Consider the following 27,870-nt stretch of genomic DNA (forward strand, 5'->3'; position numbering starts at 1 on the left):
ACAAACCGTCCTCTACTCTTCCATAGTGCAAGGGCTAATGGGCATTATTTTACCAAACACCTCAGAGATAGTATGACATTTGGAAACACTAGAATTTGGGATTCACTAATGCTGATTTTACAAACTATACATAGGATGGATTGCATGGGAATGGAAATTATATCAAATGTTGGCCACTGGAAGGAGCAGTTGAGCTGACATCTGTGGCCATCAACCTCTTTTTCAAATATTATACTGAATTATGTCTTCGCTCTCTTACACGTGATGTAATTGCCTAATAAGGACCGTGTGTTTGCATGGCTTTCTTGCTAGATTTCCTGTCTTGTATGTGAGTTTCTGGACATCCTTCTACTACAGTTTGCCTTTTATTTAATATAGCTTAAGCTGAAACATAATAGTACAGCATTCTCATCTAATATTTTAGGGATTTTCACTGGCGTTGGTTGTGAAATCATGGGGAGTACATTTCTGTATTTACGGAACTGGGCAGACACAAGTAATTTCGTTCTTAATGGTCACGCGCTTCTCGTGCTGTTCTCAGTCAAGTACTTTCTGTTCTTATAGCTAATATTTCACATTGATTCAGTTAATTGTTTCACGCACAGCATGTGTGAAATCATTATGATTCCCAGCAGGTCTTCATTTAGTACTAGCAATATAATTTCCGTAACAGTGGGACACAAAATCATGCAGGGTAACTGCTTTCAAATGACAATTACTAATTAAGCCTTTATATATAGTTTTAACCTCTGAAATTGTGATGCCACATTTATGCTCTGGGTGACATTAAAGAGATGTCAGCATTGATTTATGTAGTTTATTTCTTCCTTAGTACAGTCTGATAAACTCCTCTTACATACAAGGAGGAGTTTCATCTTGAGCATACAGCTACATTTGATTTTCTCAGCACCTCCAGGCCCATTTATAGAAACGGTTCACTTATAGTTCAGATAAAATGAGGTTACTCAGTAAAACTGGTCCATTCAGCCCACAACAGCAACTATGTTTGCTTTTCAGTAGAAGATCCAGGGGCCTGAATTAAGAAATCATTCTTTTGTAACAATTTAATGACATTATAGCCAAAACAGTTACAGTGCCACATAATTAAAAGCTTAGATGGATCTAAAATATGTTTTCAGTATAAACAGTTCAAAATCACAGAAAACCACCATGTTCCCTAAATAAATGACAGTTAAACTATTTGGTCAAAAAAAAAAAACCTGCTGAGTCTGCATGATTAATAAAGTACCTCTTTCAGTTTATAGCTACCTCATAAGCTGACAGGTATACTCTTACAACCAGCACATATACTAATAGGTAGTCATGTTTGCTGGGTCTACATATACCTTAGTCAATAGTAGATGCAATATTTGACACAAATTAAAGCTGTGAAGCAAATATTTAGTTTTGTTTGCTCACTGAAGGGTGTCCAATCCCACCCTTAGATCAGCAGTTCCCAAACCTGGAGAACCAAAAATTCACATTTTAGATGTCTCTCAGTTGATTCAGTTCATCAGCTCATTAGTAAAGACTCCAAGACGTCCAATGTGTGTCAGATAAGAGAGACATCAAAAATGTGAGTGTTGGGGGTTCTCCAGGACCAGGATTGGGAAACACTGTCTTAGATGGGCAACTTCTTGCAGAATTAAACACATATATACCAGCTAATCAAGACTATCAGGATTAATAGGAATTTCCAGCAGGAGCTAAACACTGTATGAAAGTGGGTCCTTCAAGAGCAGAAATGAACACCCCTGGTTTAACCCTTTACCCTAAGGTCAATATCAGGGGTGCCAAAACCAGTTCTTTGAGGGCCGCTGTCCTGCAAGTTTTAGTTCCAGCCTTAATAAAACTTACTTCCAGGTCTTCAAACTCAATAGAAACTTCTTGACAAGTGTGTTGAAGCTGGTTGGAGCTAAATTCTGTTGGACATTGGCCCCTCCAGGAGCAGGATTGGACACCCCTGGTCTATATGGTAAGGTCACTTCAGTCAAATCATGAGAAGTTCCTCAACGTGGATGTTTCTATGACCAGGACATGGTCCGTGCACTCCAGTCACTTATCAGGGGTGTATTACGCACATGCAAAGCGATACTCAAATAACAATCTTATAATAGTGTAGACGAACGCCAAAACTTTGGCTCCGACAACTGAGATGAAGGCACATTTTAAAGCACAAACTGTGATATGACTAAATATCTAAGAAATCCCTCATCCAAATCAAAACCTACAATTTGGTAGTAGGGTTGATCTCATCTTCTTGGTAGATATTTTCCAACAAGTACTTGCATGTCTCAGCAATCCCCCCCGCCCCCCCCGAAAAATCCTCATTCCTCAACTCTCGCCCCAGTCCAGCTCTGAACAGCTGGACAAGTAATTATAATCATAGTGATGGTCCCCTGGAGAAGAGCCCAGATCATCACCCTACTCATAAGTCTTCAGAAAATAATTTTTTCCCATTTTTCCAACTAGAAACAGAGACATGTCCAGGGAGGTGTCTTTCCCATTGCCTGGTCCAGCAAACATACTTATCTATGAAGTTTTACATAAACCTCAATGAAACACCTCTCTCCGTTTATCATAAACTGTTGGAAAAAATAAAAGGAAGCAGCACTGTGGATCTTGATCGCCAAGCAAAGTGGATACTTCCTTGAAACCTGAGCTCACAATGCTGCCTTCATGCAGACACATTTTCATTCATCCTCTACATTACAATACATAAGCTCATTTGAGAAAGTGTGCAACCAAATGAGTGCCAAGCAAAGAAAAGACAATCACCTGATGAATCTTTATACCAATCCACCACCACCATCAATAACAAAAACCATACCCATTACAACAATTGTAATGCGATTGCAGCCTTGTTCATGAAAGGCAGTTTTTATTAGTAAAACACTGAATCATAAAATACCTATTGTGTACACAAATGTTGTTTAATTTTCTTTAATCTTCAGTCATGGCATTGAAATTCAGGCTCCAATGAAGATCTGCAAATCTTGCACAAGCTCCCATATTCAAATAAATGTCTAGTAGAAGTCATTAATCACAGCTAAGCACTTTGACAAAGCGGAGACGCATCATATTATGGCATGGCATGGTTTCTGACAGTTCCAAGATGTCTGAATAAATGTAGGACTCTATTGTTAAAGCTAGCTAACAAACCACAATCATAAGAACCTTGATTATCAGCGAAGCAGAACTTAAGAAATGTTACCCCTCATAAATACATATGTCATCCTAAACGAGACCTCAAGCTTGATTTAATGTTGGAAACATGCAATTGGCAGACTACAGTTCAAGATTAATCCCAAAATCATTGTGCCTAATTCGGAATATTGGTTTTGGTCACTCACTTTAATTGTTGGTGCATATTGCAGAAATATTGATTCCTAATAAATATAGCAGATTACATCAATTTTAAAAGTTCCGTGTGGTTCAGGCATTTGCAGGCAGTAACAGTATGTAAGACCTCTCAAAAATGTTGAGAAAAGTTCTTCTCAGTCAGGACTTCAATAGCAGAAACTTGAAAGGACAGGGAAGTTAAAGAAACAATGAAAAGAATATATATTAACAAAAGACGACCTAGGTTGTAATTCTAATACATGTTGACATCAAAATACACTGCATCATCTATGGTCTAAACATACTGTATTTTGATACATTGGACGTGTCCCTCGATGAAATTCAAGGATTTTTCCGAGCAAATGAACGGGAGTCCATTGTTTGTCTCTCCCAGTACCTCCCTTTCTTGGAATGCTTGATATTCCCAGTCTGTCTGTCTGGAAGTGTAGTCATTGTTAACTGGATATTTTTTCTACTTGGATCAGGAGGCAGCCAGAGCCTTGACCAGGTAGAGTTTGTCACCCTGATCGCTGGTGAAGATGGGTGCCTTTTTGTAGTGTTCCACCAACTCCTCCATTGAGTTAAACTTGCGTTGTCCGATGCAGTACAGGTTGTCCTTCATTTGGACTTTGAAATGCTTGTTTTTGGACTGAGCTTTCAGCGATATTGAAAAGTCATTGGGCTAGAAAACAAAAAAATTGGGAGAAAGGGATATAAACTGTCATTTCGGACCAATTATTGAAAGCAGGAATCTCAGCATAAACAGCATATCTATCGGAATATAAGGAGGAACATTTCTTTCTACTTACTGAGGACTCGCTGTCCCGGATAAGAAAGTCTCCCTCTGTGCCCCTCTGGTTGAGTGCCACCTCTGCCTGATGACGCGTCACCTTCCCATAGTACCACAGCTTGCCAGCAAAACGTCCACTGGATGAAGGCTCAATGTAGTCACAGTCAGGTGTGGGCGGCCCGGCCATGCTGGCTGAGTTGTGCGACTCCTCCAGAACAGTCACGTAGTTCTTTGGCACAAGTCCCATCTGCCCATCGGCTTTGCGACACTTCCACCACTCTGGGTCATTTTCTGGCTTCTCCACAACATCCATAACCTCCCCCTTCTCAAAGTTCAACTCTTCATCGTTGCCCGAACTGAACGGGTAGAGTGCCTGTACTGTGTGCAGCACCCGGTTGCCATTCACACTATGAACAGCAGCAGCCGATTTCTCAGACAAGCCGGCTAAGTCGTTGCTCGCCGATCCATCTGCATCCTCTGTCACGTAGTTGGATGGGAACCATCCCGAATGGCCATTGTAGCTCCCCCTCCACCAGCCATCACTGCACTTCTCCATAACGATGACCCTTGTACCCTTAACCAACGACAACTCATCTTCCCGCTCAGCCGTGTAGCTGAATTTGACAAGCGCAGGAAGGTTTAGGTCATACAGACGTTCACTATTGTCTGGACACAAGTCAGAGTCGGCGTTGGAGGCTGTTTCACGCATGCCTGTTTTCCGTTTCACCTTGCCGATCCCTGCATACAGACAGAAAGACAAACCATTAATGATTTCACAAATACACAACTACTTGCACTTGTGGCATTGCAGATGAAAACTTCAGTCAGTGTGGATGCCCAAGAAAATTGGCAATGCAACAGAGTTGAGCAGAGTTCAACTTAATTGAAACTAATGAGTGAGACTGCAATGTTTCAAGTCCACCTTATTTGTTAACAAATCACTTGTTCGGAGCTTGTTTCTGCATTGTAGGTTTGCCTTCTACATGAAGAATATGTAAGATACTGCTTTAGAAGTGACTGACTCAGTACTGGCAGAAATTGTAGGTGAGGGGAAAGAATGAGCAGCACTCTCTTCCACCTTCAATAACCCTTGAGTAAGGTACCAAACCACCAATTGTTTCTGGGCGCTGCAGCAAAAATAGCAATGCTTTGGGTGTTTGTTCACTACTGTGTGTGTGCAGTTGGATGGGTTAAATGCAGATCACGAATTCTGAGTATGGGACACTATACTTGGCCACACGTCATTTCACTCACTCACTCAGAAGCATACTGTACCCCTGATACCTTCAAATGCAGCTTAAGTAGGCAAACAGACAGGTTTTGTTTCAGTTCTTTTTATACTGAGAAAAAGTTAATGCAATAGCTTCATGACATTCAACTTCAAAATAACATTTAATTAAAGGCATCTGTCAATGAAAAGCCTTGATCAGAAATGAAAAATGTGTTGAGACAGTCTCTTCAGGGGTTAATTGCATTACCCCGCCCCCTGCACTCATTCCATTCTTGTTGAAATTATCTGTGAAACCAAAGAGCATTGTATTTTGATACAGGCAGCAACAGGCAGGGCATGAGTGAAAGGAAAACTTGTCCAAACACATGTTACAGTGTAGTCAGGCTTGCGTTTTCATTCTGACGGGTACACAGTAGCCATCAGCTCCTGCCTGCTTGAGCAATTGTGTCCTCTCTTAGTTAATATGGGCACTGGTCTAGTTTCAAAACCACCCAATTACAACCAACTGATTGTGTTCTGACCATTTTTTACCACTCATGGATAATATGACAAGCTGTGTATTTTTGCCTTCCTCCTTTATCAAAGAGATGATTCAATTATCCCCATGTGAACAAGCATAAAAAAACACTTGCTTTATGACAATGCAAAAAATATTGCAAACATGATACAAGGAGGCAAGTTTATCCTAAGAAAAGTTATATCATTAGCCACCTGTCTCACACAGCTGTGTGGTCTAGTTCTGTTATTCAGAGAAAAGTACAAGTAATTGCAAAGAGACACTGGAATGATCACCACACCCTTCGTCCTCCTCCATGAGGAAAGAATGAGCGAGGGAGTGTTGGGTTAGGTTCATGGATAGTGTCGAGGATTCCGGCTTGTCTGACCACATTAGGTCAAGCCAAGTGGACCGGTCTGGAGGATTAATGGAGAATATCTGACCCCGAGGCCGTCTGACTATGTTGGCGAGATTGGCAAAGGTTTGTGAATAGTGTTACCGTGCAAAAATGTCCACTTGGCAGTGAAGTTTGTACCGGCCCAATCCAAAGACCCAGGGACAGATAAACACTCTTTCTCTTTACATACCTTACAAAAATCTTAATCTTAATGCAGCAACAAAAGGATGGTATTAGACTGCAATACCATTGCCATTTCTATAATACAAAATGCATTGAACTACTACGTAGGGCTGTAGCTATCGAATATTTTAGTAATCGAGTATTCTACCAAAAATTCCATCGATTAATCGAGTAATCGGATAAAATGTGTTTTTGCTTAATTAAAGTGCAATATTAATTATTCAAGAGAAAATAAGACTCCTGGGTCTCTTAAAATTAACAACTAAGTTTCCTTTTTTAGAAAAAAAATATTTTCTTTTTTTAAATGCATAGAATGCAATGCATACATCAAAAACAAACATTTAATTATTATCCATTGTTTCTCTGTCTGTACTTGTACTGTGAACAATGACACTAAGGTTGACAGATGAATTAAGTGCATTTAAGTGTCATTCAGTTGGGGTTTTAAATAAAGAATTTTCTGAGATGCACATTAAACACATAAAACATTAATTTAATTTATCTTTTAATTATTGAAAATTTACTTTTTGGTAAACAAAGGGGATTTACTATTAAAAATAAAACATGGAAGAAATGTTGTGTGATTAAACCTTAAAAAAAAAAAATAATGTTGGATTTTTTTTTTTTTTTAGTAGTAGGCCATGTACATTCTGCTGAACAATAGTCTTTAACCGGACCTTTATTTTGACGGGTTGGCGTACCTTTACAGTTCTGTGTATGTGATGTGATGCTAGTTTTACTCAAATAAAATGGTCAAATGCTCATGAAGTGACTGTCAGAGCAGTTCTGGAGATGTTGTTCATGTGTTCACGTCCTTATTTAGTGAGACAGCAGACGCTGATATCACCGCGAGCGTCACGCGCACTTCCGTGTGTGTAATGAATGAAGACACGCTTCTGCTCCATTCATTAACACAGACACACAGAACATGCAGGATTCATATTTAAATATACTGTTCCGGCTTAATATTTACAGATATTAGTCCATATCGTGATTTGATGTAAGTGCAATGACCTATTTTTGATTAATTCATTCAAAATTTGGCAAATTCCATGCCATTCCGCGTTAAACTGTAAATTCCGTTTTTATGACTGGATTCCGCGATTCCCTGCGGGTTTTCTGCATCGCGGAAATCATAGGGCCCTAGTTGTGGTATGCCAGCTCTATCTTGCAATGGACACACACCACGACGTTCTCTTTACGTTTGCCCGCGCCCTCAAATCAAAACACTGCTGACTCCTTGCAGTATGCGATTTCGGACGCAGCGCTTGTGTCTCCTTCCGCTTTCAGGGTGATGTAAACACGTTGTCACATTAAAAAAAATCATAGCGAAAGAACCTGACGTGAGATTTAAAATAAATTAAAAGATGCTTCGAGGCAGAGGAATTTGCCTCGATCATTTTTTGTAGTCGAGTTACTCGAGGAATCGTTTCAGGCCTACTACTACGGTATTACCATAGTATATCTGCTGAAAAACAACCTAAACTAGCCCAAGGTTGTTTGCTGGTTTAAGATGGTTTGTTCAAGGTAAGACAACCCCATTTTAAACCATCAGATTAGACCTTTCTCACCAGGGGAAAAAGAAGTCCACCAAACCACCTTAGGCGGGTTTACCCTGTTCTCAACATGGATCTGTCAAAACAGCTATCTGGGAAAAAGGCAAACTCAGCCTGTATATTTACATTTATTTTTAATGAATATACCTGTAGGCATTGCTCAAGAATAATACTTACCAGATGTGATTTAACAAAACTTGACAACCGAGATGCAGGTAAAATCTTGGAACCTCTCTTACCTAATCTGAAAGGAAATCACCCAGTTTACTTTATGCTTACTCAAGGGTTAAAGGTTAACAGAGTTACAAAAAAGCTTTTCCAATGGCCCTTTCTGCTTTGAGAGAGATGCTTATCAAAGCTCAAGGCCAGAATAATTTACTCTGGCTTGCGGATACCTCTACTGCCGGATTTGCATGACAAATATATGAAATCCGAAATCAAGATATATTTGCCTTTGGCCTCTAAACTATGTCAGATTAAGGGGGATTGACATTTGCAAGGTCAATGTGAGCAGGAAGTGAATGTGGAGTGTACGAACGATACTAACTGGAGCATTTAGTGCTTCCTGCGTTGGACGTGTTGGTACATGTAACCATGGCTGTGTGAATCTTCTGACTGACAGCATGAGTTTGACTCGTCTACAAATTCAAAAGACTTTTCTTAAAGGGTCAGTTCACCCAAAAATGCTAATTCTGTTAATTCAATTTATTCACCCTCATTTCATTCCTTTCCCACAAGCTGTCATGACCATATCATTAGGTCAGCGAGTTGATGAGAACCAGATCAACATGATTCATGACAGAATCATTCAAAAAGGTTGTGTGGACAGTTTGATTGATTCATTAAAAAGATCCAAAATCTTCCGTGTGTAACTGTAAAAGCTTCATTGTGTAACTGTGTCGAAAAAAAAATGACCAAAAGAATTCTTAATTTCTCCAGAACAAAGTCATACAGGTTTGGCAAGACATAACGGTGAGTAAATGACAAAATGTTCACTTGTGAGTGATCTAATTCATTAAAGAAAATAAATAAATTTGAATGAAATAGTGGGAAATAAATGCAAATCTGGACCTAAGTGCAGGTTAAAATAAACAAGGATTATAAATGGCAAGTTTCAAGTTGTCACTTGTTAAAACAGGCAACTGATCTTGGCTCTGTGAATGTTTAGACCAATGGTGGTGGTTTTCTTGAGCGTTATATGACTGATGTTGTTTCACGAGCCAGGGAAGGTAATCCACCCACTCAGTCATTGGATCGGTCAGTCTACATGCACTAGAGAGAGCCGACATGGACAGTTTACGCAAGTTTATTTTCAATTCACTTAACTTCAGTAACTAACCACATCAACATTAACAGACAATTTTGCAAACAGGTTGGATCACACATGGCATGTGTATCCCACTTAAGTATATGCTTTTTTTTAATACTTGGAATTCTGCTTTTTTAAAATAGATCTATACATTTCTTGAAGAAAATCTTAATGATGCTTGTCAAAAAACTCGCCACCCATAATGCTAGGTTTTGTCCCACCCCAAGTCTCTATGAGTCCATGGATTGTGCTGCTTATAAAACAATGGTGTATTTCCTGATTACAGAATTAGGAATTTTCCTGGATTCCTACGATGGATGCTCAGGAAGGAAGCTGCACGCTTTTGCATGGCCATAACTCAATGTGCATATATCAGTGTCTGTTTTTATTACCCACTCCAATATTAGCTAACTTTTAAATCACTTTTGACCAAAAACTGTCATTTACAACTATCTGGTAGCCATTACAACTTGTAAAACCCAACAGAGTTTGATTCATCTAAAGCTTCAATTCCTCCCGCCCAACAGACTACATCCTCTTCCCTTCCATTTTTAAGTCTTTCCTGTGAGTGCAACACGAGCCAACTCAGATTAGTTGTTTCCTATGGTGAGTTCATCCCATTGTTCTCCAATAAAAAGCTCTACTCCATTTAAAAGCAACATACGGCTATGAAAAATGGGATTTTATGACATGACAAAAAAAATAAATTGTGGAATTTAATGTGGAAAAAAAAGTGTGGAAAACAAACAACCTAAGTCCTGGTAGTACCATGGAAAATGTATTATTTCTGATGGTAAATATTTACATATGTATCATGGTACTGACTGATGACCATATTCATACACCATGGTTTTTACAAGATGCTTAATGGTACTTTGAAGAATATTTGTCATGGTATGGTATGATGCAAATGCTCAACAACAGCTTTATAAAAAAAACAACTAGATAATGCCAAGACAGATTAAGCAATAATGGGTGAAATTACCACAGTCATATTTCATCCCAACAATAAACAAAAATAAAGTCTGATGGATTTTTATATGAATTAAAAAAAAAAATGTATATATTTTCTTTAATAATGACATTTTCGACACATAAAAATGCCAAAAATGTTAAAGCTATACTACGGTCTAAATAAATAATATATACAACATTCAAAACTAAAATGTATTTTTTTATTTGTGTATTTATATTAATGGTTTGAGATTTGTTAAAGGCTTAACACTATATAAAATGTATTTAAATATGTGTATTAAAGTATAAACTATGTAATAATGAACTAAATAATGTATTAAAGTATAAACTATTTATTTATATATATATTTTTTTTAAATTATTTTGAGGTGAAACATTTCGTGAGATTCACCCTTACGATTTAAGCACTGATGCTGATTTCTGGTGCAGGTTCTCTGACAACATGCAGGAATAAATAGCCTCACATCTATGCTTGTTTGGCTAGCGCAGGTCTGTCGAGAGTCAAACGGGGGTCACAGCCCATCCACGTATGCAACACCATCAGCCTGTTGTGTGTTTTAATCATTAACACTCCAGAAAGCCATCAGCACTTCCTGTACTCATCTTGTGTGAGAGGACGCTAGCATTTAAATTAAAGCTTGTGCGTTTGTCCCCTTCACAAAGCTACATTATCTTGTGGTGTTTTCCATCAGCTTTATAAGTGGCAGAGTGGGAAGTGGAGAAAAACAGACGGATGGGCTGACGCTGCAGTGAATCATCAATCTGGTTTGCTCACTTCCTCCCTCACAGGCTCCAAAGATCTGAGGAGAAATCTGTCTCAGATTAGAGCACTTCCGCTACCAGCCGAGGCCGAGTGACAGGAAAAGAGAAAGGACGAGATGGAGTGGATAAACTGGGAGAAAGATGGACGTGTTTCAATGATGAGTTTAACGTAATGGAATCAAGGGACAGTTTAGGCATTCAAACTCACTTTCTTCTGTCGAACACAAAATAGGTATTCCTTTAAAGAAAGGACATTTTTAAATATGGCGTAATTAGGTTTACGTCAGGTTTAATGTCATCAATGTCAAACATAGCTGATGGTCACATGTCATGTGACGAATGAGATTTAAGATCCACAACAGCGGAGGAGACTATTAGTGTTTAATATGAGTGTGAACTAGGCACCAATGTTAATAATCTGGCTGAAACCGCTAAAACAATACCGTATTTTTCGGACTATAAGTCGCACCTGAGTATAAGTCACATCAGTCCAAAAATACGTCATGATGAGGAAAAAAAAACAAATCGCACTGGACTATAAGTCGCATTTATTTAGAACCAAGAGAAAACATTACCATCTAAAACCGCGAGAGGGCGCTCTACGCTGCTAAGTGGTAGACTACAGGAGCACTGAGCAGCATAGAGCGCCCTCTCGCGGCTGTAGACGGTAATGTTTTCTCTTGGTTCATGTCAAATTAATTTTGATAAATAAGTCGCACCTGACTATAAGTCGCAGGACCAGCCAAACTATGAAAAAAGGTGTGACTTATAGTCCGGAAAATACGGTAATTACTTTAATGTTATGACTGATTTGAGATAAATGCTTCAATAAAGTTCAATATTATTTAGTCAATGAATTGTAAATGAAATACTAAATTGAAATCAATCATTTAAAATGCTATAAATGATTTTATCACGATTTACAGTACGATATATATTTTTTTTAATTGGTCAAAATTGACAGTAAGGACATTAATAATGTAAATTCTAATTCAAAGAATCCTGTAAAAAATGTACACAGTTCCCAAAATTATGAAGCAGCACAACGGTTTACAACGCTGATAATGTTTCTTACTATATTAACATATTAGAATGATTTCAGAAAGATCTTGTGACAATGAAGACTATATTGAGCTATATATTTGGCATAAATAAATCAAAATAAATTGTAAAAGACATTTCACAATATTGCTGTATTTATCCAATAAATGCAACCTTGGTTAACATAATTATTTCAAAAACAAACTTTTTATCCAATAAATGCAACCTTGGTTAACAATTATTTCAAAAAAAACTTTTTAGCGATGAACATTTAAAAAATATTTGTTTGGGATAACAGTGATATGGGTTTTGAAATACAGATACATTTTGGATGCACATTCCCTTTAAGATCCTTATTTCTTGAGCCGAGCTACATACCCACACACTTCAGACACGGCCACATCACGTCCAACGGTCCTTCAGCACCTTGTAAGACACTAAACTGTCCTTTACTGCACAGCTACAGAAAAAGACACATCAGTCCCGTCAGTGAAGGGTCCAGTGTCTCCAGAAAGCTATCATATATTCCACCAGTGGCTCTCCCAGAAGAGATACGGGCTTCATCAATCAGCTTGAGCGGTACGGATGACACAATGCTTCCAGTATTTCACCAAGAACTGACACGAGGAAACCCCAAACAGCAGACCCTCAACACCCAAACTACAGAAAAAACCTCAAGCGTCGGATCGAGAAGGACTGGAAGGCTTCAAAACCAAACTTGATTAAAGGAGACTTGAGCTGGGAAAGAATTCCGGTTGAGTGTAACAGGAGAGTTTAAGTGCACAAAGAAGAAGGGAAGTTCTTTACACTGTGCTGATTGCAGTGTGTGTGTGTGTGCGTGTGAAGTGCAATTACAGGCTTTTCAGAGCACTGCCCGCCCAGCTGCTCGACAAACACAGAGAACGAGAGAGAGAGAGAGAGAGAGAGAGAGAGAGAGAGAGAGAGAGAGAGAGAGAGAGAGGAAAAAAAGAGAGACTTCCCAAACCAACTTCTCTGTTCGCTCATATTTGGTTTCCAAACAAATTAAGGAAAAGTAAAGTGTGTCCAAATGACAAATTAATAGTAAAAAGGAGTAAAAACTGTGTGTGTATGTGTGTGTGTGGTGGGGGGTTAATGACAAACTCCCACTCAGCTCAGAAAGGAAAATCCTTTCAAACTTCCTCAATCCTACAACCAAGAATGTGTCAAAACTCAATCCAAGCTAAAACTTTCAGCACTGTCAGCTTTCTAGACTGGCGGTATAATAAGGAGGAGAGAAAAGTTGCAAAACTTACAGAAGAAGTGTTTGAAGAGGTTAGCCATATCCATTTTGGGCTATCCCAGCACTTCCCTCTGCAGCTGTGCAACTATTCCATGTGAAACACCCTCCCACGAGTCAACCGCTCTCCGCCTGGACAACAATCGGCTGCCTGACCATGTGACCAGAGTGAACCAATCGCAATCACTCCCTCCTTCAGCATTACTAGTCTGCCCCCCATACATGCATAGTGAACTCATGGCGACTAGCAGGCAACGCTGACTGCCTCAAATGACTGATCTTCATTGACAGCAGCAAGTTAACCCAGTTTGTTCATACTATAACAAGAACGTTACTTGTTCAGACATGTTATCAATGTGTTATTTTTTTAAGTACCATGAAAATACTATGATGTTATAGCATAGTATTTTATAGCATCTGATACAAACTTTAAAAAATAAAATGAAAAAGTTAAATTGTGTTGCAATGTTACATTAAATAGATGTATTTTAATATTAAAAAACTAAAAAAAAGTTTAAATTAAAAAAAAACACTAAAAAGGAAAAAAGGTTTACAATTTTGCCCAAATTAAATGGTCACCCTATAGGGACTAGCTAGTGTGTAAAATGTTATAGTAAATGATAAACTTACTGTTGGATATTTTCTTCTTCAAAAAAAAAAAAAAAAACCCTGAAGGTTCAGAGTGAGGAATGGAGTCAAGTGTCTTATTTAAGGAGTCCAGATGATGTTACTACTTGGGCACTACAAAATATAAAAAAAGGAAAATAAATCTACATAAATTGTACAAATCAAAGTCATTAGTTACTCATCCAAACGTCAGTTTTTGTGTCGCCTGATTTTAAAAAATAAACACATTAGCAAAATATAGGCACAATTTAGCAGACGAAATAAAAAATAAAAAAGGAGCCCCACTGTCTTTTGTCAGCAGTGTAGCACTGTATGAAGTGCAGGTGCATCTCAATAAATTTGAATATCTTGGAAAAGTTCATTTATTTCAGTAATTCAACTCAAATTGTGAAAATTGTTTAATAAATAAATTCAATGCACACAGACTGAATAGTTTAATTCTTTAGTTCTTGTGATGATTTTGGCTCACATTTAACAAAACCCAATAATTCACAAATAATAATCTCAACAAATTAGAATATGGTGACATGCCAATCAGCTAATCAACTTAAAATACACGCAAAGGTTTCCTGAGCCTTCAAAATGGTCTCTCAGTTTGGTTCACTAGGCTACATAATCATGGGGAACTCTGCTGATCTGACAGTTGTCCAGAAGACATTTATTGACACCCTTCACAAGGAGGGTAAGCCACAAACATTAATTGCCAAAGAAGCTGACTGTTCGCAGAGTGCTGTATCCAAGCATGTTAACAGAAGGTTGAGTGGAAGGAAAAAATGTGGAAGAAAAAGATGCACAACCGACCGAGAGAACCACAGCCTTATGAGGATTGTCAAGCAAAATCGATTCGAGAATTTGAATTGAATTGAGTGAACTTCACAAGGAAAGGACTGAGGCTGGGGTCAAGGCATACAGACATGTCAAGGAATTTGGCTACAGTCGTATTCCTCTTGTTAAGGCACTCCTGAACCACAGACAACGCCAGAGCCATCTTACCTGGTCTAAGGAGAAGAAGAACTGGACTGTTGCCCAGTGGTCCAAAGTCCTCTTTTCAGATGAGAGAAAGTTTTGTATTTCATTTGGAAACCAAGGTCCTAGAGTCTGGAGGAAGGCTGAAGAAGCTCATAGCCCAAGTTGCTTGAAGTCCAGTGTTAAGTTTCCACAGTCTATGAGGATTTGGGGTGCAATGTCATCTGCTGGTGTTGGTCAAACCAAAGTCACTGCACCCATTTACCAAGAAATTTTGAAGCACGTCATGCTTCCTTCTGCTGACCAGCTTTTTGAAGATGCTGATTTCATTTTCCAGCAGGATTTGGCACCAAAAGTTGGTTAAATGACCATGGTGTTGGTGTGTTTGTCTGGCCAGCAAACCCCAGACCTGAACCCCAGAGAGAATCTATGAACTATTGTCAAGAGGAAGATGAGAAACAAGAGACCAGACAATGCAGATGAGCCGACGACCACTGTCAAAGAAACCTGGGCTTCCAGACCACCTCAGCAGTGTCACAAACTGATCACCTCCATGCTACACTGAATTAGGGCAGTAATTAAAGCACAAGGAGCCCCTATCAAGTATGGAGTACATATACAGTAAATGAACATACTTTCCAGAAGGCCAACAATTCACTATTTTTTTATCTGTATGATTCCCACTTAAATAACTGGATTTTGTCCAACAAAACTCACTGAGCAATGGTATATGTGCCTGAACCTTAAAACATTTCTCAAAGTTTTTCTTTTGTATTCAACAGAAGAAAGTCAGTCATACAGGTTTGGAAAAACATGAGTATAAGTAAATGTTTCATTTGACCATTTTAACTTTGGTTATATAATGTGATGAGTGACATATAACATACATTTTTTGAAGCTAGTGTAGTTATTTGCTCTGTATATTTGGGCAGTCCAACCCAGCAACTTCAGACTAAACCAATGGTGTTAATTTCAGGCTAGACCTTGGATGCGTGTTTGTCTGAACATGGGAAAAACTGGTTCAAAAAGTCCTTAATTTTGCAATTTCATTTGGAGGCGCTTTTAGCTCAGAAACTCAAACAACATATTTAGCTGGGTAGCTATATTTTAGGATTTCTGAAGTAATTTGGCACTGAACGGATCACTCAAAACAAGCTATTCCAGGAGTATATTACAGAAGTGTACTGCACTCAGCAGGGCAAAAGGGCACCTAAAGGTGATGACACATGCAAAGACATGCGCACAAACATAAAACACAACAATAGACATCCAAGAGAAACGCTCAAGAACAGAGGCTGTGTGAACAAGCCATTTTCAAAACAGCCGCAAAGACAGCGATAGAGAGATAGCCATCAGCGTACAAACACACAACTCTCACTGTACAGCTCCAGGCTAAACACAAGCACCCATTTCTGTTCCTGTGTACCAACAACAGAGACCCAACCTCCAGCTAACCACCACAGAGTACACCGATGTGAAGATTAGATTAAAAAGCAAACATGCATCTCAGAGACTTGTGCCTGCAGTTCCAGGGAAATATCACTTCAAATATTTACTAGCAGAAACTGTCGCTTTAAAAGGATGCTTACAGAAAAAGTTACAAAGACAGACATACATGTATTTAATTAACTGTATGGCACAAATTAATTTACCATATGCATTAGCTAAACTAGGAGGCATTAACAAAACAGTTTTCAATTAAAACCGGAAAACGTTGTGCCTTGGCCATTCATTTACACAAAAACTGCATTTTGGGAGCCAAAAAATGCTAACTTTTGAAAACGAGTTTCAAAGTGCAGTTTTTTGTTTTGTTTTGTTTTTTACACCGTTATCATCTCCATGTAAACTATAAAAACGTGAATTTGTGAAAACGGTTACATTATTGTGCGTATTATGTGTTCAGTCTATAGGAATCCGTATGGTTTCTTTACAAAGTGACATCACCCACTGCTGGCCTGGCATGAAATAATACAGCATTTTTAGTCGTTTTTGTATATCCATGTGAACGGGATTCATTTTGACAATGTTGTCAACTGTACTAGAGCTGTGGATTTAATTCAAATTAATTTTCGATTTCGGCCTCAAACTATTATTCAAATAAAATAACCAAGATAAAATGATTATTGTGCCCTATTCCAGCCCCTTTCCAGTGGTGTGCTTTTGCTCCTCCATAAAAGCCCAAACTTCACGTGCAAATCAGTAAAATCATGTAACCTGATTTTCTCAAAATGGGACATGCTTGATTTATTAAAGGATTAGATTTATTCATGTTTTTAAAAGTAATTTTTAGTCAAATCATTGTTCTGTAAACGTATCCCCAGATGAGGGCTGGCTGACATACTAATAGACATGATTAACCGGTAGAAATTTGTCATCCGGTAAAGATTTTAGACTATCGTCTCTATCTCAGTTACACACTGACGTGTTGTTGCTGTGCTACATGGTCACAAAAACGTATCGTCTTGCATGCGTTTTGAAGCATTGAAAATTTAATACTGAAGGAGTTATTATTGCTGCCTTGTAGGCTTTGAGCGGTTAAATACGCACACTTTTATGTGTCAAAATTTCTATCTTTTGAAGTATTCTCATAAACACAGAAATTTAGGTCTTAAGTGAAAGCAAACAGCTGAGAAAGAAAACACGTGTGACATACTGGATCCGGGCAGCTCTTAAAGTGACAGCAGTCTAATATTCCTACTTTCTGTCATTCATCTTAATCAAACAACAAAAGAAAAAAATCTTTCACTGCTCTTCACTAAATAACTTCAGTAACTTTAATTAGAAGAAATATACATTCAATTTATACAGTGAAAAATATGCAGTTTTTTTTTTTAATTTGGTTACATTATACAATGTTGCATTTCTTATTTATTTGTTCTACTGTAGTTTTTTGTTCTATTGCTTGTAATTTCTTATTCTTATTTAATCACTGACAGTTTACTTGGCATCAGTAAGCGTGTTTTTTATTTATTTTTTTAGTATTCTTTTTTTGTGATATTGGCCCTGGTGACAAGAATTATGACATTTCTATGGTATCAAAAATTGAAAGCAAAAATCGAAAGCAAAAATAACCATATTGTGAGATTAGATTTTGTTCATATCGCCCACCCCTCAGATATAGCGAAGAAAAGGGCTGGTTGACAAATTGGATGTTTCTTCCGTAACTATAAGATTTTGCATCGAATAAGCGGTTTGAAAACTATGATGTTCTGTTAAAAAAATAAACAATATATAAAACTTAAAGGCCAAAGAGCCTTGGGACAACATTACACTAGGACGCAAGGATTTCCTATTGACCGTTTTGACTTCACTCAAGCCAGAGGCTCAGAGCAGCATTTCCACTCTGATGATCGGACTGAAGCCGCCAGCTGAGGGGTCCAGGAGGTCTTCAAGTGTGGTAAACATGTGGTCTAGTCTGGACAGGAACATGATGAGCTAATCTTTCAATCTCCTCCATTTCTCTTTGTCTTGCTTATCTCCTGACACTATGCCTCACATTCCGGAGTCACAAACACTTCACTCGTCAACATCTCAAATCCTTTAAATGCAGAAGAATTCGGCAAATTTTAGCAAGTTATTCGGAAAATTTAAGCAAGTTATTGATCTTAATATGAAAGATCGTATCATCAATGCATACATTCCATTTTTTGTTTTAACTCAATTTTTTTATTAAAATATCATAACTTAATCTTTGAGTGTAAGGGTAGAGATCTCTCTGGCGACATGCTGGTCTTCTCCAATCATTTAGTCTGGTTAAACCTAACATTCAGATCCAGTCAACAACTGATGCATAGAACCATGTCGCCACCTTACAGTGTTTTCTTTCTGTTTAAATCTGATGTACGTCACAACACAGAAGAAAAGATCTGTTGCTACTTCCGTTACAAAACTTTAAGTACAAACACAAAGCATTACACTTTATATCACTGTACATATTTAATGTTTACATTAGATTCATGAGGCTCAGAGACCCCAATATTTTGCACCAATATCAAAAAGAGAACACCGCATACAAAAAGTAAAGCCAATTGCAAAAGTATTACATGTATTATTATTATTATTTTCATGTTAAGCAAACCTTCTTTTGCATAAAAACCCATATTTTGTTATACTGAAATGCATCAACATTTTGCAGAGTAGTTTTGTGACTGGCATAAATTTTGCACAAAAAAAAAAAATTATACATACATACATTCATACATACATATACATACATGAGTGAGTGAGTGAGTGAAGTGACATTCAGCCAAGCATGGTGACCCATACTCAGAATTTGTGCTCTGCATTTAACCCATCCGAAAAATGCACACACACAGAGCAGTGAACACACACACACACACACTGTGAGCACACACCCGGAGCAGTGGGCAGCCATTTATGCTGCGGCGCCCGGGGAGCAGTTGGGGGTTCGATGCCTTGCTCAAGGGCACCTAAGTCATGGTATTGAAGGTGGAGAGAGAACTGTACATGCACTCCCCCCCACCCACAATTCCTGCCGGCCCGGGACTCGAACTCACAACCTTTCGATTGGGAGTCCGACTCTCTAACCATTAGGCCACGACTTCCCTAAACATACATACATACATACATACATACATACATACATACATGCCATTAATTCTAAGAATCAGGTCATTGCCATTGCAAAATATAATTTCAGATTGCTTTATTTTGACTGAAATCAAAAATATAACTGTCAAGTTTCATGAGATTCATCCAACAAATAAGCCTCATTTTATGCTAAACCTAATAAATCTGACAATACAGCTAGCATGGAGCATGCACTGCAAACGCAGTGTTGTCAAACTAAATCTTTAAATTCTAAACAAACCAGTATATTCAAGAGAAACTTTTCTTCAATGATAGTCGATGCATACACAATACAGTGTCTCAGTTTTAAGCTACTATTTTGCAGCAATGTAAGACGTTTACTGTACCTGAAAAGTAATTCACTGAAGGTGTGTGATTTTGGGAGCTAGCAAGCAGTTGAACAGAAGCAGTCTCTCAAATGAAAGCTTCTAACTGTTCAGTACTGTATCTTCCGGTGTATCTAAGCACCAAGTATTGTGGTCAAAAACAATGACTCCCCAGGAAATGACAAGAAGAATATGCCCCTACATACTAAACCACACATTACCCAATTAGAAACAAATATATCGGGACCTCTTTAAAGCAGAAGTAGATTCAAATAATTGTTGCCCACACAACAGTGAAAATGATCATTGTCATCACTGATGCGTTATTTCAACCCGTCCTTCTATATGCAACCAAAGCTATTAAATGCCATTGCATTGCAATGTATAATAACTTAAATATGTCTTTCACACACAGCTATTACAGGGGTTCAGAAGTCACATAGACTAATTTCTGGAGTTGGCAACATTCTTTTTCACTTTTGCTGAATGAAAAAGAGTAGCCTGGACATTCTGCTAAATAACTTCTGGTGAATTCTAGACATTCTGCTGCTTGATGTTACATAGGGTCGAAGCAACATGAGATTCTAATTTTAATCTCGAGATCTAATCAAACAGCAACTGGGAGGATGTTCTTGAGTAAAGCAGAAGTTGCGGCCTTACCTAAAGTGTCTTTGAGGTTCTTGACGATTGAGGCTTTCCTTGCGCTGTTCTTTCGTTCGACGTAGTTAGATGGCACGAAACCGGTCTTGTTGGTAGCGTTTCGTACATGCCACCAAGACTTTGAGTCATCCAGGAGCCAGAGACGCTCGTTCTTCTTAATGTCCAGTTCCTGGTCCTGCTGGGCCATGTAATCAAACTTGGCGATGACAATCACCTCTTCCGTCATCTTGGATTTATTTCAACACTGAGGAAGATAATAATTGAACTGAGGTTACATAATGGAACTAGACTTTCTTTAACAATTGAAAACAATTATTAAAAAGCTCTGGCATTTAAGAAAAGAGAAAAGCTCTTCCAATGTCCAACATCAAGGTCAAATTGCTTTTTGGAAAACCAACAGAAGTCTTCACATTAACTCCATCCTAACAAATACTGACATTTGCTGGGAACAGTCTGGAGTTAAAATGGAAGTTGCAGAGATCCTGATGTTCATTTAGATGACTAAGCCTGACTTGATGGATCTAAAATGACAATTTTGTATTCGAAAACAACAGCAGCGAACTTGAGAACAGATAAGACACTGGAGACCTTTGAGTCTAAAGGACATGACCAGGTAACGTTCTCAAGAACAGACCGATGCTGATTGGCCAACAGGGCTCAGGACAGCAAACCTGGCTGTCAGAATGGATTTACCTCTTTGTTCACCTTCTCATGAAAATCTCAAGGCCTAGGTAGGTGACCTACTTTCTAAAGGTCTTTGGACTCTTGCTTTCATTAGTTACATCAAACAAATTCAATCCAGTGACAAAAAACTTTGAAATGCTGCCCTCAACTAAGAAACGAGGACTCAAAAGAATATAAAGTAATAGGTACATTAAATACGCAAAAAAGTATTTGTCTGATATGCAGATCTGAGAAGCTTGGAAACAAAATCACTAGGGGTGCACCGATCGAGATCGGCCGATCGTTAATGCGCATCTCGCCAGTAAAGCCGGTTATCTAATCAGCGGTAAATTCCATCAGGTGCATGATTTCACATAGAGCCGCTGTTACTACACAGAGCCGTTGTTAACTGTCTAGTTGTGCAAATAAACGCTGATGAGGAACGTGGATTTGCGCATCTTCTCAGTTAACAATGGCTCTGTATGTGATCAAAATTAAACTCCACAGAGCAGCTTCCTTTTAATTTAGGGTCCCATAAAATACATTATTTTCCCCTAAATTCGATTTTCCATTTTATTTTTCTGGATTCTGTGTTTTATGATTTAAAACAAATGTAGATTTAAAACAATGATTTAAAACAAATGCATTCATCATCAATGGTTTCTAATGAATGACTAAATAAAAGTTTAATCATTCTTTTAAAATGGAATCAAATGAAAGTCTAACAATTCATTTACAACAAAACATTGCATTTCTTTTTTGTCAAATAAGATGCTGCACAACAGAACTGTGTAAATTAAAACAGAATTTTATTATCATTACTTTATTACATTTCAGTTTCTGTCACAATTTCTTCAAGTTAAACCAAACTTTTATTTTGATGGCTTGCCTGAAATATCTTTAAGTTTCAGTTGTGAAGCATTTCGGTGTGTATTTGAAACTTAAATGAAACTGTAAAGTCGTGGTGAAGTGACTATCAGAGCAGCTCTGGAGATGAAGTTTAAGTGTTCATTTCATCATATATTAAGATGCAGATGGTGAAAGTACCACGAGCTCTCCACATTTGGGTTTGTGTAGACAAAACTGTGCCATTCATTTGCACAGAAACAGGCCAAACATGCTTGCCACATGTACTGACTAGCTGCGGTCATGTTTATTTCTGTATATTGCTTTATGATCGGCTGTTAGATTAATCAACACCAAGTAAAAATGTCCAGAGCTTATCACCGTTATCAACATACATTTTCTCAATACATCTTTATCCCCCAGCCCTACCTAGCATCCACCGAGAAAACATTAACAAACATCTAGCAATGCTCAAACAACCACTCAGAATATCAAAGTAACTGCTTGTGTAATGTCAGTGTAACTGCTTACCTGTGCTGCATCAAAGCTGTGGATATCTTCGTAGAGATGCTCTATGGCAGACCTAGAAAAGAATGAACACCAAAGTTCAACACCACGTGCATTATGTTCTCCAAGACAAACACAAGAAAGGAAAACAACTAATGGAAACAGACTCCAACCGATGCAACACACATCTCCCGTCCAAAGTGTTTGGCATGTACGCTGGCGAGGGCGCTGTTGGACACTCCCTCTGTAGGGTACGCAGGGAATGATCCACTGTTTATTCACCAAAGACAAGAATCTGTCCAGAGACTGTGTGCAATTTGGCTAAATAAATAGCTGAGGAAGATGACAATTGTTTTAAGACATCAACGCAACGACTGCAAGAAGACAGTATATAGTCAAATTATGTCTGTGCATTCAAAGTGAGAGATCACTTCCTCTAGAATGATGGGCAGCGATTGTTTATTGTCCAAACATGAATCAGGAAGATGAGAAAAGGCAGATCCAAAAGTAGGGCACAAACAGCAAAAGTAGGATGTGCCGTTTCATTTTAAATGCATATTTCTTTTTAAACGAGCCAAAGTGGCTTCCCATCTATGATCCTGACATCATACCGGACAAACTGAAATCAGATGTCAGTAAAAGAATCGGCAATGCACCGAAAATAACAATACCTTAGGCTGTGATTTATGTTGCCAATTCGTTAATTTCCCTCAACATATTATTTTAACATCTTAATATTTTTCTATTGTATAGCAGAATGTGCTACATCAATAAAAATAATGATCATGCATTTAACTATTGTACAGTAGAACGTACAAAGTTATAATAATCATACATTTTTATTTTAAGCTTTATTTTTTAAGGATTAATTACACTATTTTTCTTGCATGTTTTAATAGTAGATAATATAATAGTAATAGTGTTGTGCTGCACTCTGTTTAGCAAAAACAACATTTAATTTCGATATGACCCCATTTTAAAAATATGAATTGTTTTAAAAGATTAACTGCCTTTAAGCCTAATTAAGTGCATACGTATTGTTGAAAAAAAGATGATAATATTAATTAATAAGTTGTTATCATTTCAAAATTATATACAAATGTTTTGATTGTTAAAATTAAAATGGACTCCAGAAATTAAATTGTTTTATGAAAACCCAATTTGAGAGAAAATAAATAAATAAATAAATAAATAAAATGTACTCCTAAGGTGCCTAGAAATTAAGTTTTTGGTAAACTTTTAAAATATTTAGTTAAATTGTATACTAGGAGCTGCACGATTAATCATCATCGTGATTTCAGGTGGAGCAGCATTTACTACACAGAGCCCTACTTCACTGACAAATTACGCCAAAAAATTAAATACATTTTATTGCGTGATAATGAAATTGCAGAAATCATTTGCGATAATGACAGCTGTTTGCGAATCGTCTCAGTGAACTACGGCTCTGCGTAATAAATCCTGCTCCATCTAAAAGCATGTGAAAATACCACATTTAATAAAATTTTTACTCCAAGCTCGCTTCATAGCGTCAGTCGAGTGTTTGAAATAAATCGTTCTGTGAGAAACTTCTTACACAGTATAAGGCGCACAACATATTTCATAGTATTTTAAGCAGTGATAAAGGCATTGCATTATAAATATACTTTAATGTAACGAAAATGATAAAAAATAACATTCTGAACACCCCAAACCAGAATGACCAGAGGTATTTTCCCAGACAGTGGTTACTGCGGCGAATGATATAACATGATAGCTTTTCTTTTTTTTTTCATTTAAGTTCTCACACATTTCTAAACGTGCACATCTCCATTAATAAACTCGCCTGCAAGGTAAACCAGATCTATTTTATGAGGTCTATTACGAGAACTTTCAAACCTCTTGCAGTTACACTAATTAGATTAATGAACGCTGGGAGGCAAAGTTAACAACAGTGTGCAGAGACATTCAGAGTCACTCCCCAGCTCTGGCAGACGAAGCCTACAGCCCACTGACTCCCACCGCATAGCTGAGTTCACACCCAGAGATCACAAGCCGTTCCTGCTCAAATCTCACCAACTAAACACTGGTTAGACACATGAATGTGTCAAGATTTACACTACTGATTATTATAATTTTAGTTTTTTTTACTTTTTAAGAAATTACCATTTATATTCAGCAAGGGCGCATAAAATTGATCAAAGGTGGAAGTACAGATATGTATGTTACCAAAGATTTCTATTTCAAATAAATGCGCTTTTGAACATTCATCGTCAAATATCAGTTTCCACAACAATACAAACATACACAACCGTTTTTAACACTGATAATCACAAATTTATCTTGAGCAGCAAATTAGAATGATTTCTGAAGATCATGTGACACTGAAGACTGGAGGAATGATGCTGAAAATGCAATCAAATAGAAAATGGTTATTTTAAAGGAGCATTGCGTAGGTTCTGAAATTTCTAACCATTACTGACACCAGTGGCCGTTAGAGGAACTGCAGCCAGTCTCATGCTCGTTCTCAGTGCGCACGCTTTTTTTTTTGTTTTTACTTACTAGGAGTGTCCGTGGGTGTCTGAATTGTGCTGAAGGCTGGTCGCTTTTTTCCATCCGCAGAGTCCATTTGAAAACACTATTGCCGCTGCTTACTATAATGGCTGGCGTGCCGTACGGTTGTAAGCCCAAGTAGACGAGAGCGCGCATGACGTCACATTTTGTGAATTTTCGCGCCAATTCGGGCCCGACTCCTCCACACACAATTGAGCCTACAGGCTACAGGATGAAGGAGGCAACCGTGGTGGACAGTCGAGGTGTCATTCTTTTTTTTACATCACGGTTGGCTCATACATGTACAAATGAAAACTCTATCTTAAAGATTTTTTTTTGGTAAAAACCTCCACTTAGCTCCTTTAAATTGTAATAATCTCTCACAATATTACAGATTCAGTCTTGGCGAACTGACCCAGAAAAAATCAATCTTAGCAATTACATAATACAAATTAGAATAGAATAAGTGTAACTGTAGACACACTGACGATAATGTGAAATGCGTTAGCCGATAAAAACATAAGCTATCAGACCCATTTAGAAACCTTCCCACGCTAAAGGATCTAAATGTGAATTCGAAGTGAAGAAAAAGGGAGGAAATGATGCATGTCACAGAAAGAGACTTTAGAATTTAGAGACTCTAAACTCGACACTCCAGATCCGTTGACCCATTGAAGACACAGCAAACGTGTGGACTGAATCTCAAAGCTACAGAACAGAAGCTCGCTTCAGCTCTTTGCTCACTAAAAAGAAACGCTGTCTGAGTTCATCATCACAAAAGAATCGCGCTCATTTCAGCACCTTTCATGTGCTTCTGTCTGATAAACATGTTAGCTTCGCCAAACCTCTTGCCGTGTGCATCTGTGCTCTTCAAGCTTTAGGACTTGAGCAGGTTAAAGAAGACATGCACTTCACAGAAGAGAGCACAAAACATCTGCACACTAGTCACACTATTGAGAGCACGAGAGCTGAAGTGAGCCGCTATCCTCGCTCTCCATCTGTCTCTCAGCCCTAGATTCTGCCGTCCCAGAAACCTTTGTGCTCATCTGAGTTGGAGTGGAACAGCACAGATGCGGTTGGTTTGTCCCACAGGTCCCTCATCGTCTGTCTGATTACATCATTAACTGAATTTTACCGTACATTCCTGCCATATGTACATCAATGTGACATTCACCACTGACAAGATATTATTAAATATAGTGAAGAAACATAATTTTCTGTAAAGCTGCTTTCCAATGATTAGTATCATGAAAAGCGCTATGCAACTAAACTTGAATTGAAGGTGTGCAAATTATTTTACAAATGATTAGCCGACTTGTCATGAGATAAAGTATGAAGCAAAACAAATATATATATATATATATATATATATATATATATATATATATATATATATATATATATATATATATATATATGTAATGACAATATAATCAATAAGAAGCACTGAAGTACAGTAGTTATATTGTTCATCGGGACCATTAATAAAAAGGTTTTTTTAAATATAAATTATCATACACACACATATAACAATTTACGGTGTAAGCAGCCGACCCAGACTGCATCATTAAACTATAGCAAATTATTTGGAGAATCTGGTGAGAATGCACTGATGAAATTATTTGTATGTTATGGTTTCATAAGCAGTTAGTACTACTGTAACTGACAAGAGACAAAAATGCTATAAAAGCTAGAAATAAATTTATGCTACATAACTTTATACAGTAAGAAAAAACATTTGGACATTTACTTAAGATTACTTTTTGTCAGGAGAGTTTTAATTACATTATTAGTGTTTTTAAATATTAACATTAAGTGAAAGTTACTGGCCAATAACCAGTATGATAATGCAAATATATATATTAAAAAAAGAATTGTTAACTTGAAACAAAATTACATTCATACACTCACAAAAATGAAGTGAAATAGATATATTTTAAATGTACAGTACAAACGATTGATAACTCTGTTTTGTATGTTTGTAACCGGAGATAAAAAGATGATGCTGTTGTAACCGTGTCCAAATTTGTTTTTTAACCTTATGTTTGTGAATCTATATCTAACTGTGTGCTACATAAAACACTAAAGCTAAAACAATGAACTGAACCAACCTGAAGAAGTGTGTTCTCCATTAAATCCCGTTTAGAGCCAATCTGAGGTAATCATCTCAACATCCATCCACACGTTCAATGACCCTGATAAGATCAAGAGGAACTGCAGAGGCGGTCTGGATCACCTCACTCTCCTCACGACATGCATCTAGTGAAAATTAACTACAACTGAGACCAGTGAAAGGAGAAATTCACATGCGACTGCAAGAACAGGCCAAAAAGCACAAAACAGCTCTGCATTATAACTTCTATATGAAGTTGAATGAATGTTCAATATATGAAATTTAATGAAACTCCAAGTATGGTCAAGTTCTAAGGCAGGATCACATATATCACAGAGTAGATTCACAACGTACTGCACCAAGACCACCGAACAAATTAATTATTGCAACTTCTTGCGTATATTTATGCTAATTAGGATACTAAAATGTTGACTTAGCAAAATGCTAACACATCAAACGCTGCTGCATTCGAAAGCGAGTTACAAACTTTACTACAATTCCTGAAAACATTAGAGCTGCGATGATAAATTGATGCAGAATCGATTCGTGGGTGTATTCTCAGATCTTTCGCATGCATTGCGATTGTCTCTTCTGAGCTTCGATTTTAACAGCAGATGGCACTCTACTCTAGTTTTTTTTAATCTGCACAACGCTCATGAAGAAGAGAGCTTGTCTGTTCGGCTGAATCTCGGCTCAGAAT

At 37.7% G+C, this 27,870-nt stretch overlaps 1 protein-coding gene across 4 annotated transcripts in view; it reads right to left on the reverse strand.

Moving 5' to 3' along the window:
- Positions 1-2,842: 2,842 nt before the first annotated feature.
- Positions 2,843-27,870, reverse strand: part of LOC132124520 (cytoplasmic protein NCK1-like) — a 45,128-nt gene continuing 20,100 nt past the window's right edge. Inside the window, exons 1-5 of one of the 4 annotated variants that reach the window (XM_059535581.1) lie at positions 27,169-27,238; positions 22,550-22,601; positions 20,510-20,753; positions 4,152-4,870; positions 2,843-4,024 (exon numbers count right to left, since the gene is read on the reverse strand). In XM_059535581.1, coding sequence (XP_059391564.1) covers positions 3,824-4,024; positions 4,152-4,870; positions 20,510-20,735 — 1,146 coding nt within the window. In that variant the 5' untranslated portion in view covers positions 20,736-20,753; positions 22,550-22,601; positions 27,169-27,238 and the 3' untranslated portion in view covers positions 2,843-3,823. Of the gene's footprint in view, positions 4,025-4,151; positions 4,871-12,460; positions 12,599-13,356; positions 13,501-20,509; positions 20,754-22,549; positions 22,602-27,168; positions 27,239-27,870 lie in introns of those variants that run through there. The other 3 variants (XM_059535580.1, XM_059535582.1, XM_059535583.1) reach the window with 3 other exon arrangements.

This window comes from Carassius carassius, chromosome 42, assembly GCF_963082965.1.
Source record: "Carassius carassius chromosome 42, fCarCar2.1, whole genome shotgun sequence".
NCBI classification, from domain to species: domain Eukaryota; kingdom Metazoa; phylum Chordata; class Actinopteri; order Cypriniformes; family Cyprinidae; genus Carassius; species Carassius carassius.